Genomic DNA, 12,895 nt, shown 5'->3' on the forward strand with positions numbered 1-12,895 from the left:
GCTTGGTCAAAATGTCTGCAACCTGATTTTCACTCTTACAATAAATCAATTTAATTGTTCCATCATTGCTAAGATCTCTTAGAAAATAATATTTCACATCAATGTGTTTACTTCTACCATGTAGTACAGGATTCTTGGAAAGTTTGATTGCTGAGTTGTCGTCACAAAAAATTGTGGTAGCTTCAACTTGTTTTGACCGTAGCTCTTCAAGAATCCGTCTCAACCAAATAGCTTGACAAACACAAGCTGTTGCAGCAATGAATTCAGCTTCTGTGGATGACAGAGTGACAATTTGTTGCTTCTTAGAAGACCATGAAACAGCCCCTGTCCCCAACAAGAAAGCATAGCCAGATGTGCTTCTTCTATCATCTTGATCTCCTGCATAATCACTATCCGAAAACCCGAATAATTCCAACTTTTTACCTTTCTTGTAGAACAACCCAAAATCTTTAATTCCTTGTAAATAACGAAGAATTCTCTTGGCAGCTAACAAATGCATTTCTGTTGGACTCTCCATATATCTGCTTATTAAGCTCACAGAATACATTATGTCAGGCCTCGTTGCTGTTACGTACATTAAGCTGCCAATAATTTGCTTGTAAAGTGTGTTGTCCACTTTCTTTCCATCATGATCTTTGTTTAGCTTCAAGCCAAACTCGGTTGGAGTGCTTACAGGATTACAGTCCTGCATTTTAAATCTGTCCAAAATATCTTGCACATACTTCCTTTGGGAAATAAAGATCCCATAAGTTGATTGCACTACTTCTTTGCCAAGGAAGTAATGCATCATACCAAGGTCAGACATTTCAAATTCACTCATCATAGATTTCTTGAATTCTTTCATCATGGCATCATCATTTCCAGTAAATATAAGATCATCAACATATAAACACACAATGAGCATTTTCTCGATATCTCCCCTTTTAGCAAAAAGTGTGTGCTCATATGGACATTTATGAAAACCCTTTTTCAGAAAATAAGCTTCAATGCGACTATACCAAGCTCGTGGAGCTTGTTTTAGTCCGTAGAGAGCTTTCTTCAATTTATAAACTTTATGTTCTAATCCAACCTTTACATAGCCAGGAGGTTAATCGACATATACCTGTTCTTCCAAGTATCCATGCAAGAATGCCGATTTGACATCAAGCTGGAAAATCTGCCAAGATTGTAGTGCCGCTAATGCAACCACTAATCTGATTGTGTCATGCCTTGCAACTGGAGAGAAAACTTTTGTGTAATCAATCCCATACCGTTGCTTGTATCCCTTGGCGACCAAACGAGCCTTATACTTGTCAACTTCGCCCTTCTCATTTAGCTTTGTTTTGAAAACCCATTTCACACCAATGGTTTCCTGTCCATTTGGTAGATCACATAGCTCCCAAGTATCATTTTTTTCTATTGATGCAATTTCTGCATCCATAGCCTTTTTCCATTTTGATTCCTTGATAACAACTTCAAAAGTAATAGGATCACAATCTGAAAAGAGAGCAAAATGTGTAAGTACATCCTCACCTTGGTCAACTCCAGTAACCTCATAATCTTCCATCCATGCAGGTCTTCTTCTATGACGTTGAGGCCTTTGTGATTCCGCTACAAGTGGACTTTGATCGGCTATAGGAACATTCTGATTTCCTTCTACTACTTGCACATTTTCCATAGGTTTCTCCCTTTCCTCATTATCATCGCAGGCTATTGGGATATATTGTTTAGCCTCATCTTCTTTCCATGACCAGGTTGCTTCTTCATCAACGACTACATCACGGCTAATGACAATTTTCTTGGTGCTTGGATTGTATAATTTGTAAGCTTTTGATGCATCGCTAACACCAAGAAATATGCATTTTCTCCCTTGTTGTCTAGCTTTTTTCTCTTATGATCTGCAATATGAGCATAAGCGATACACCCAAAAACTCGGAAATAGTGTACAACTGGTTTTCTTCCGCTCCATGCTTCTTCCGGTGTCATATTTTGAACAACAAGTGTGGGACTTCTGTTCAGTACATGTATGCTCCAGTTGACAGCTTCTGGCCAAAAACTTTTTGGAATACAACTCCTTGACAAAATGCTACGCACCATATTCATAATAGTGCGATTTTTCCTCTCACATACGCCATTTTGTTGGGGCGTATAAGCTGCTGTAAGCTGCCTTTTGATTCCATGAGTCTCATAAAAATTTGCAAATTCATGTGAACAATATTCTCCACCGCGATCTGTGCGCAGAACTTTGATTGGACTGCCTACCTCTTTTTCAACCAATGCTTTATAGCTTTTAAATGCTAGAAATGCTTCAGATTTTTCTTGCAAGAAATAAACCCAGACTTTACGACTAAAATCATCAATGAAAGTAATTATATACCTCTTGCCTCCATTGGAACATGGAGTAATTGGTCCGCATATATCTGAATGAACAAGCTCTAGTGTAGCCTTTCCCCTCCATGATTTTCCTTGTGGGAATTGATTCCGGTGTTGTTTGCTAACGACACACTCTTCACAAACTTCAGAGGGGATTGTGATTTGAGGAAGACCTGTCACCATATTCTTTTGTTGTAAAGTCTTTAACCCACCAAAACTAAGATGCCCGTAGCGAAAGTGCCAAAGCCATTCCTTTTCTTTTAACCTTGCAGAAAAACATGATTGAGTATTGTCTTGTAGATACAATGGAAACATTCTATTAGCTGTCATGTTCACTTGAGCTATCAAACCCAATTTTTCATCTTCAATTCTGCAAACTCCATTTTTGACATAGATTCCATATCCCTTTTCTTGAAGCTGACCAACACTTAGTAAATTTGTTTTCAAATCTGGAACAAAAAGAACATTAGAAATAGTTTGAACATAATCTTTTTTTGGTATGAATGCCAATTGTTCCTTTTCCCATGATAGACACAGTAGAGTTGTCACCAAATTTAACAGTGCTACGAAATGATTCGTCTAAGTCAGAGAATGCCTTCTTATCGCCACACATATGATTGCTGCAGCCAGTATCCAAATACCACAAGTTTGGTTGAATTTCTTCCTTCACGTGACACACCATTAGAAGAGACACCTCTTCCTCTCTTTCTGCAAAGTTGGATTTTTCTCCTCTTTAATATCTCAAATTTGTTCTGCATTCTGACTTGTAATGGCCATACTTATGGCATCTGTAGCATTCAATATTGGACTTGTTTAATGACTTTGTTAATTGATGGCCTCCACGTCCTCTTCCTCTTCCTTGAAAATAACTTTCTTGATGCTGATAATTTTGTTGGTTCACCCGATCATAGTTATTTTTGCCTCATATGCCTCGATGTCTTCCTCTATCTCGTCCTTTATCACCTCCACTAGATATGGTGTGATTTTCGGATACGGCCTTCAATGCTTGTTCTTCTTTCTCCTGCTGGTTAATTTTTTTCTCATGAACCAACAAGGAACTTTGCAATTCATCAATTGAAAGTTCATCCACATCATTTGCTTCTTCTATCGAACAGACAACAGAATTAAATTTTGGTGTCAAGGATCGAAGAATCTTCTCAACAACGGTGACATCTGTTGTCTTGTCTCCATGCATCCGCATCTTATTAACGATAGCCATCATCCTTAAAAAGTAGTCTGTAACTGACTCTCTTGATTTCATTCGAAGTAATTCAAACTCCGAACGAAGTGATTGAAGCTGCTGCCTCTTTGTTCTTGTTGTACCTTGGTATTTCATCTTCATGGAATCCCAAATATGCTTTGCAGTGTCCTTGCAAAGAATGGTTTCCAAAATTGATCGGTCAATTGCTTGGAAAAGATAATTCTTTGCTTTGAGATCCTTCAGCTTTAGTCCTTCCTGCTTCGTCTTTTGCCCGTCTGACAACTCAGCATCTATTGCAGGTTCTGCTACGCCAGAAACAACAACCGTCCAGTATTCTTTGGATCTCAAGAAGTTCTCCATGAGCATGCTCCAATGGTCATAGTGACCATCAAAGCGTGGAATAGCTGCTTGCACAAAGCCATTTTCTGAAGTCATTTGTGAGAAAAAAATTACAGTTTTTCCTGGTTCTCTCCCTCGCAGTATTTTTTTTCTCTCACAGCAATCCCTCTCACGTAACGAGGCTCTGGATACCACTGATATAAGAGAAACAAAAATACTGGATAATTTTATTCATAAGAATAGGTCCCTTTTGTAGGCATTACAAAGTGTAACCGCTGTTTCCAGTTTTCCTAAAAACTAGCTATCCACAAACCAACTAACAAACAATTCCTAAAGACCAGATTTTAGCAACTGCCATTAGTTTTAAACAGAAACAATTCTAAAACAAATAAATAAATAAATAAATCTTAACAGAAAAATGCTGGAAGATTTGCAGTTATGATAAATGAGATATGGAAGAATATGAATGATCTTATTTTTCACAATGAGTATTAGGAAGCCCCTAAGCTTGGTTGGTTAGCTTTTCACAAGTGACAAAAATGACTTATGGCCCAAAAAATTCAAGATTCTGAAAATGCCCAACATTATTCTATGACTTGGAATCCGCCAAGGGAATGTTGATTGAAATGTAACGTGGATGCCACTTTTAATAAACACTGTGGTACTACTAATAAAGGATGATGTGTGCGTGATAACCTCAAGAATTTTATTATTGGTGGTGTGATTTGGGATTCCGGTACTCTCTCCATTATTGAAGCTGAAGCTTTGTCCCTTAAACAAGCAATCCATGGAGTTATCATTTGCATATGGAGAATGTTATTTTTGAAAATGACTCCCCAAAAGTAGTCCACCTCATTCGTTCCAATCACAATAGTAAATCCAAATTTAATTTTATTATCAATTTTATTAAAGTTTTATTATCTATTTAACCAAACTTTAAGGTAAAATTTATTATGGTTGTCAATTCTCTTGCAAGGACAACCAATTTTTGGTCTAGACTCTATTGCAAGGACAACCAATTTTTGGTATAGACGTGTTAGATTTAATTCGATTCCTTCTTATATTAAACAAATTTTGATTAAAGAAGTGCATTGAATTTATTTTGATAAAAATATAATTAACTTTATTCTATTAATTAATACGTCTGAAATAATAAATCCGACCATTCCTTTGAGATGAATGAAAACGAGTTTTCAATTGAATATGAATGTCAATTTGTTTTGTTAACATGAAATGTTTATAAAAGAATTAAATAAAACACAATGTAATAAAAAAAATAGTACAACGGCAATGCATTGAATTAAATAATTTGAAATTAATTTGTCCAGTTATGATACAAGTTAGAAAAAAAAAAAAAAACACGAACAAGACAGTGAATACCGGAAGAACAGAATTGTAGAAACACAAACCCTAAAGAACAGTAGAAGCAGAAAAATGGATATTGGAAAAGTAGGTGAGCTGAAAGAATTCATAGAAGCATGCAAGTCAAATCCTTCTCTTCTTCACACTCCTTCCCTTTCATTCTTCAAAACTTATCTTCTCAGTTTGGGTGCCAATATCCCTCCACAACCCAAAACGGTACTTGTTCCTTTTTTTTCTATTTCTTATTTTCAATTATTTACTGCACACTGTTAGTTGCAAAATACTTGTATTTGTATGCAGGAACCTGTTGTTGTTGATGATCATGACATTATAGAATCTGATATTGAATTGGATAACACTGATCTTGTTAAACCTGATAATGACCCTCCTCAAAAGGTATCTATTATCTTATTTTCCCTCTTCATTTCAATCTTCATATAATATATGACTCAATTGCGTTTACAGATGGGAAATCCTTCTGCTCAAGTAACGGAAGATCAGAGAGATGCTGCTCAACTCGCAAAGTCAAAAGCACTTGATGCTTTATCACAAGGCAATGCATTTCACTCTTTTTTTCATTTACTAGTATCTTTCAATTTTCAGATTATTTATTTTGTTATCTTTATTTCAATTTTCCAGGCTATTTTGATCAAGCCCTAGATTTACTCACAGAAGCCATTTTGTTGAATCCGCATTCCGCCATACTTTATGCCACTAGAGGTACTGTCTTATGAATCTTCCTCACTCACATTCCACACCTTTATTGTCTGTTTTACTTTTACCTTGGAACCTCAATTTCTTATTTTCAGCTAGTGTGTTTATTAAGTTGAAGAAACCAAATGCTGCTATTCGTGATGCTGACACTGCCTTGAAGGTTCGTTTGTTTTCTAGCTTGTTGCACACGAAACACAGCATTAAAGAAATTTCTGTGTGATATCTATGTGTTTACTCAGAGGTATATTATTTATTCTAGATTAATCCTGACTCGGCGAAAGGGTATAAAATACGGGGATTGTCAAGGGCTATGTTGGGACTCTGGAGAGAAGCACTCAGTGATCTTCATGTGGCTTCAAAGATAGACTATGACGAAGAGATTGGTGTGGCACTTAAAAAGGTAATTTTCCTACTTTGTTCGGAGGAAGCCTGCAAATTAAAAGAGTCCTTGTCCGTTTCTTTGTTTCTAATTATATTATATTTTTATTTTTTACAACACAGGTTGAGCCTAATGTCCACAAAATTGAGGAGCATAGGAGAAAATATGAACGCTTACGGAAGCAGAAGGAGCAGAAAAAAGCTCAACCCAAGAAGCAACCACAAGATGAAGCTCAAGTAAGTATAATACATAGCTCTATCAATTCCAAACAGCAACTCTCCATAATTACAAAAATATTGGTGTCGTACTCCTGTCTGTTACTTATAGCTATTTTCTGCACGACATTTTAGGTCTTAGTTGGAGTTTGTCGCATTTGCAAAATGGAATTTCAAAAGAAGCTGATAACTTCAATTTTTTTGGGCATTCTAGTCATGTTCTAGTTTTCTTAAAGTAGATTTCTCTAGACTACTATTTATTAATGCTACTCCTGCAATATAACAAAAAAAAAATAATAACTCCGAATTTACAATTCATTCTATTGTAGTTACCCAATTATATTAATCAGATGTCATAAAAGTGATGACAATGGAAAGTTGTTGACTTCCTCTATATGCACTTAAAAAACAAGGCTATCATTGATATTTTATTTCTGAAATTCCTCATGCATGACCTTTTTGCAGGATAAAGACGCATTCTCTGCTTTAAAAGATGGTATGCCCTTATATTTCCCTCTGCCTTATGAGATTGAAATTCCCAAAATCTTTTTGTTGAATTGCCTAACCTCCGGTTAATGTGAAAAATATACTCCATAGTGTACATCTGATCTTATTATTGCATCATGCTGTTCACGACACTAAAAAGCTCTCATAGAATAGAAGATTTAGTCTGAATATATGTCAGTTATTATTCTCACCTGCCTCACAGCCTAAAAATTCATATGAATAATGACTACATTGACATTGTTTAGGTCTGTGTTTGCCATTGTTTTTTTTTTGCATTTAGGGGTATCTCAGATTTTCAAGAATAGATAATGACTAGTATTGGATCTTCTGGTTGGATATTTAGGCATATATTAACTTAGACCATCAAATGTTCTTTAGGTGATTTCTAATGAAAAATGACAGCCTTGCTCCACGCATTTAATTCAACATTTATTGGCAATATATTGTCATGGTTGAAAGACGAAAGGTCTGATAAAATTAAGGGGTTTTTCCTTTGTTTGCTGTGTTATGGTAATGCATACATATTGGCTTGAATTTTGATAAAGTGCAAACCATACTTGGTTGTTGATTTGACGAGTAGATTGCAAATTTGGCAATAGGATATAGCGAGGAAAGACAATATATTATATTGTGTGGAAATGTATTGCCAAATTAGCTGTAAGTTCATGTAACAAATAATCTTAACAAATACCAAAAGCTGAACCCTTGAGAGTAATTTTTCAGCATGCTGATTGTGACATTTTACTTATATTCTTCAAAAAATACTGTCTATTTGTTTTTTGTTTTGTTATTCCTTTTTGCCACATTGTTTTTCTTCCCTTGAACTATTTTTTTGTTGTCGACAAGTTGAGCTATTAAGTTAAAAGGCATCTTTGAGATTATATTTCTGCGTGTAGCCATTACTTGGTATTCAAATTGAGACTTGGATGATTTATCAATTAAATGACCTATTGCTTTGGTGGCCTTTAAAAGGGAAAGTGATTGGTATTCACTCTGTTGGTGAACTGGAAACAAAGTTGAACGCTGCAACAAAGACATCTCGGTTGGCAATCCTGTACTTTACTGCAACATGGTGTGGTCCTTGTCGCCACATTTCACCACTTTATACAAGCTTGGCTGAGAAGTATCGGAGAGTGGTTTTTTTAAAAGTTGATATAGATGAAGCAGTGGATGTTGCTGCACGCTGGAAGATTAGCAGCGTTCCAACATTTTTCTTTGTAAAAAATGGCAAAGAGGTCGACAGTGTGGTGGGGGCTGACAAAAATACACTTGAAAGGAAGATTGCTCAACATGCCGACCCTCTTTAAGTTCTTACCTTAGTACACTATGATGCTATATCGTTTCCATGCCGTCTCTTCTGTTTACATGCCCATAGCGTCTTACAAAATTGAGAGTTTCACATATGTTTGATATTTCTTTTCGATACTGGTTTAACAACTGTAATAATGGAAAAATATATATATTACGCATGAGATGGTTACTTATTTTGAGAGTTGTTGAATTATAATGTTTAGTTTTATTTGGTCTTTTTTTAGACGAGCTCCTTGTTCTTATGAAGTTTCATTCTCGTATTTGACTTAATAATGTGAAATTGGTTATAAAAAGAGTGTTTTTTTTTTATTTTAAATTTTATTATAATAGCTCGTTTCATCTGATTACGAGCACTAGGGTTTCAATCCAGCTTTCAGTAATAACCTAATGTTTTCTTTCTTGTAAGAGAAATTTCCATTAGCGTAAGAACTGCCATTTGCTTTTTATGGGCAGCAAACTCGTGACCTTCAACAGAATATTATGTGACAGCTTGAATATGATAGTAATAATACAAGAAACAATGTGATCACTATGACCTCAGTCTTTTAAGTAATAGGTTATCCAAATAAATTGGGGGTAGTAAGTGATTCATTTTCTTTCATTTTTGGAGTAGAATCTCAAAACCAAGTAGAAGAAGAACCTGTATAGAACACCCCAAGCTAGTAGGATTAAGATGTCATACCATAGGTTTTCCATTGTAATATCCATTGTGGACAAGACATCTTCTCCTAACAAGCAGTTAAGGGGAAGACTGGCATTGTGGTGTTTACTGGGCTTCACATCTCCTAAAGGTCCCGGGGATAAATCTGCTTTGTTTCCTGTATAGCAGCCTCGATCGTTCTTGAATTCATTTATCAGCAATCCCTCAAATGGGTATTTAATTGCAGAAATATAGTGGAGCCACTTCCAGTATCCAGGTATCTGAGTTCGCTTGAGGAAGAAACCACAGGTCAAAAAGAAGAGTGCTGTTGTGGCAATGACTACTGCATAACCCGTTATGTAACTAGGCACAAGTGCGCTGACAAGCATCACATACGCATTGGTAGTAATGAGGGAGGCAAAAAGTATCATCCAGAAATTGAATAGACTGCTTTTCAAGTGGAGCATTAATTTGGTTATGACAGCAAATGTGAGGCCTTGAACAGCAAAAAATGGGAGGTAAACAATAAGGGAAGACATTACGTATGAAGAAGCACGGTAAGCATTGTGGGATGTTTCCCTGATGAAGATGAACCTTTCCATGATAAAAGATGGGACTGCATCATTGGAAGAAAAGAAAACAAGGCACACTGCAAAGATGTAGAAATTAAGGAGCCTATTGATGTCTTTGAAAGTAGTATCGCCCAGGTTATTGAAAATGGTGGATAAGACAAGTGCCATAACAGTCAGCACAATCTCACGGGAGGCAAAGAGTTCTGGAGTTCGAATTACATTGAGTAGCGTTCGCCATGAGAGCACTGCAACCTCACGCATCCATGGGTTTGCATACTTGGCTCCAAGGTCCGGCTCATCAAGCACTTCCTCAATCTCAAACTCTTCATATGATGGTGCATATGATGTTGCAGAGTACTCCATAGACTGGCTAACATCCGTCTGCGCTTTTTGGTGATAATAGGGTTCCTGATAAGATACAGACTGTTGGTTAGAAACAAAACTTCTTGGTCCTGATAAGGGTGTTTTCCCCGGTGTCCATCCCGGAGTTCTTGCCGGAGTCCATGATGGTGGGCGACGCGGGGTTCCTACTACACCATTGTAAATCCAGACAGAGAAATCTTTGGCTGAGAAATCTTGGTAGAACTGAGAAGCTAAACGTGGATAAACACCACTGGTCGCTATGTTCCTTGGTGTTTTAACACTTCTCCTTTCAAGGGAGTTATCAAAATTCTCGTCATCATCATCGTCCTCATCATCAAGACCGAACTGTGAAGAATCAGGTTGTGGTGTGCCAGCAGTGAATCCTTGGCTGCGCAGGCTAATCATGTGTTTAGATGCTGGGGTGTTCCTTCTGTAATTCGGAGGTTTTGGAACAGGGGTCATGGCTGCTATGTCAGGCTTATGGCCATCATGTTGGTATTGGACAAGAGGGTCAAGTCCAACAGTTGCTTGATCATATTCAGTTATAACATCTAGAAGATACTCAATACTGTTTTCTCCATCAGGTACAGGTCTTCCAAATCCGGATAGGTGAGTCTGAAGTGCGTCTGGCCTTCCCATGTATATCAATCTTCCCCTATAAATACACAAGCTAATATGGTCAAATATATATATTTTTTTTCATTTTTAAGTAACCTCATGCATGTCATAAATAGATACAGAGTTACTCTTTGTTGATGTTGATTTTTGTATCAAGCTGAGATCCATTCAACTTATAATTTTAACTGCAAGCTAAAAATCTCAGAGTGATTTTTTTTCTATGTTTCTAGCATATATTGGTTTCTAACTCTATCATGTCGTAACTGTATGCCATAAATATTTTTTTGTGTGTTCCCTTATGACGTAACTTTATAAGTCAAATAACATTATATCAGGCTTTAACAGCTTTAAGAATACAGGTTCTGAAATTTTCACCTTGCGAGGACAGTGATCTTGTCGAGGAGCATTTGAATTCTAAATGAAGGCTGATGTATGGTCATGAGGACAATGCTACCACCCTGAGCTATGTCTTTAATCTTTTCAACTACACTGTAAGCACTTGTAGAATCCAGACCCGAGGTAGGTTCATCTAAAAACAGAAGCGATGGCTTATGAATGATCTCTATGCCGATTGATACCCTTCTTCGTTCCCCTCCCGACACTCCTCTCCTTCCTTCGTCGCCAATATAGGTATGTGTAGCACTCTGAAAGGTCATGAAGTCATTAGTCTGTCATTTTATGTCTGTAGGTAAAGTCCGAGAGAATCACAAAGTCTTATTATCATACCTGTAAACCCAATTTATCAAGAAGCTCGTGCACCCTTTTCTTTTTTTCGTCCCTGGAAATAGAAGGAGGAAGCCTAACTTCTGCGGCAAACATAAATGTTTCGAAAACTGTCAGCATAGGGAAGAGCTGGTCATCTTGCATCACATAAGAGGACACCCTTTTCATGTAGCTTGTAGTTACCTGCATAATTAGAGTTTATATCAGATTAAAAGTATAATTTTTTTTTATATCAGAATTGAATGCAGCAATACAATGAAAAGGGTTGAGTTAATATTTTACCGGCTTTCCATCAATTCTAACGGACCCTTTTAGACTCCCTCTAGCAATTCGTCCGGCCAAAGCATCAAGAAAAGTAGATTTTCCAGCACCACTAGGCCCCATGATTGCCATAATTTGACCTTTAACTGCCTGGCCAGAGATATCATGAAGAAGAAATGTTTCTTTGTTGATCCAAACCCCATCTTTTTTCTGCTTCTTTATGATACTGTATGAGAGGTTAGTGAATTCGAGGCCATAGCCAGGAATGGATTTCTGGGAACTCAGTTGGTTCCCATTTGTTGCGGTTCCTGGTTTATGGGAGTCCATGAGACTCTCTAGACTTTTGTTTGTGCCATCCCTCTCTAGTCTCGCCATTACAGTATCAATCACTTTTGGCACTTGTTTGATTGCTGCTATTAAGGGACTTTAAAGCACTAAAAAAGGGGTTTAATACAGACAAAAATGTGATGGTTAAAATGAAGATATTTGAATAGCATGAACTCTGGAGTATAATAATAATATAGTATATACTTTTGAAAGAGAAAGAAACCATCAGGCGGCAATCTTGTTGAGATACATTTTTGTTTCCTTTGGGTTTGTCGTTAAATTTGCTTTGAATCTACCGAAGAATGACGTAGTTTTGTTTCACTTCAACTGTAACATATAGAGCTGGCATGGCAGCTACCGATCATGTTTGTCAGCTTCTGCATGTATTTGTCCCCAAACTCTAAATAACTTACTTAGAGTTTCAAGGCTGCCTTTAAATTTAATTCAACATGGATCTACTCACTCCTCCTATTCAACTTATCTGTTTTCTTTTAAATATTTGCCTATATCATATTTGTTATTTAAAAATAAATATTATTTATTGTTGTTCCGTTACGGAATTAGAAATGGACGGTGAATTGGTGATTTGTGGAGGATTACAGTGGATTTGAGTTTACAATGCGGTAGAGAGGGAGCTTTGAGTTTACAATGCGGTAGAGAGGGAGCTGACCTGCAAGGTTAGCACTCAAATGCTCAAAAATGTAAATTGAATAAGAAATTACGTACCTGGATTATTCATGTTTGTTCTTTATATAAGCAATTATAATAAACCGTTATTTGCTAGGTGTGAGATGCAGATAGTCGTTGGATGTATCTGGGACTTGGATCACCTGTACTTGTTTGTAGGGTAGCTCTCTTGCGCTAAGAAAGTTCTGGAATGATCACATCCCCTTATGAGTGGTCGGTTATAGACCATTACGGTCGGTTCAGAATAATTATCCCCAAGCCATTGTTTCTGCATGGCAGTGCAATGGTTTGTCGTTTTTGCATCGCCTACCGATCACTCTTCCA

General features: G+C 36.8%; 2 protein-coding genes across 2 annotated transcripts; one reads left to right on the forward strand and one right to left on the reverse strand.

Annotated features, from left to right (window-relative positions):
• Positions 1-5,240: 5,240 nt before the first annotated feature.
• Positions 5,241-8,605, forward strand: LOC127108006 (TPR repeat-containing thioredoxin TDX). The gene is made up of 9 exons (XM_051045371.1): positions 5,241-5,470; positions 5,555-5,650; positions 5,720-5,807; positions 5,894-5,974; positions 6,064-6,128; positions 6,228-6,368; positions 6,470-6,583; positions 7,028-7,058; positions 8,042-8,605. Exons 1-9 carry the CDS (start codon positions 5,327-5,329, stop codon positions 8,374-8,376), a joined length of 1,095 nt encoding a protein of 364 aa, XP_050901328.1. The 5' UTR covers positions 5,241-5,326; the 3' UTR covers positions 8,377-8,605.
• Positions 8,606-8,949: 344 nt separating this feature from the next.
• On the reverse strand, positions 8,950-12,036 carry LOC127108008 (ABC transporter G family member STR). The gene is made up of 4 exons (XM_051045372.1): positions 11,579-12,036; positions 11,300-11,479; positions 10,949-11,217; positions 8,950-10,610 (listed from the first exon to the last, which is right to left on the reverse strand). The coding sequence occupies exons 1-4, from the start codon at positions 11,930-11,932 to the stop codon at positions 8,969-8,971; spliced, it is 2,445 nt and encodes an 814-aa protein (XP_050901329.1). The 5' UTR covers positions 11,933-12,036; the 3' UTR covers positions 8,950-8,968.
• Between the last annotated feature and the right edge of the window lie 859 nt (positions 12,037-12,895).

This window comes from Lathyrus oleraceus, chromosome 7 (genome assembly GCF_024323335.1).
Source record: "Lathyrus oleraceus cultivar Zhongwan6 chromosome 7, CAAS_Psat_ZW6_1.0, whole genome shotgun sequence".
Lineage (NCBI taxonomy): Eukaryota > Viridiplantae > Streptophyta > Magnoliopsida > Fabales > Fabaceae > Lathyrus > Lathyrus oleraceus.

Excerpts from the sequence above, each read along its gene's own strand:
- LOC127108006 (XM_051045371.1), top strand. The coding sequence starts at position 5,327 with ATGGATATTGGAAAAGTAGGTGAGCTGAAAGAATTCATAGAAGCATGC. Across the intron at positions 6,129-6,227 it reads ATGCTGACACTGCCTTGAAG|ATTAATCCTGACTCGGCGAA; the intron begins GTTCGTTTGTTT and ends TATTTATTCTAG. Across the intron at positions 7,059-8,041 it reads ATTCTCTGCTTTAAAAGATG|GGAAAGTGATTGGTATTCAC; the intron begins GTATGCCCTTAT and ends GGCCTTTAAAAG.
- LOC127108008 (XM_051045372.1), bottom strand. The coding sequence starts at position 11,932 with ATGGCGAGACTAGAGAGGGATGGCACAAACAAAAGTCTAGAGAGTCTC. Across the intron at positions 11,480-11,578 it reads TTAGAATTGATGGAAAGCCG|GTAACTACAAGCTACATGAA; the intron begins GTAAAATATTAA and ends CTAATTATGCAG. Across the intron at positions 11,218-11,299 it reads TTGATAAATTGGGTTTACAG|AGTGCTACACATACCTATAT; the intron begins GTATGATAATAA and ends ATGACCTTTCAG.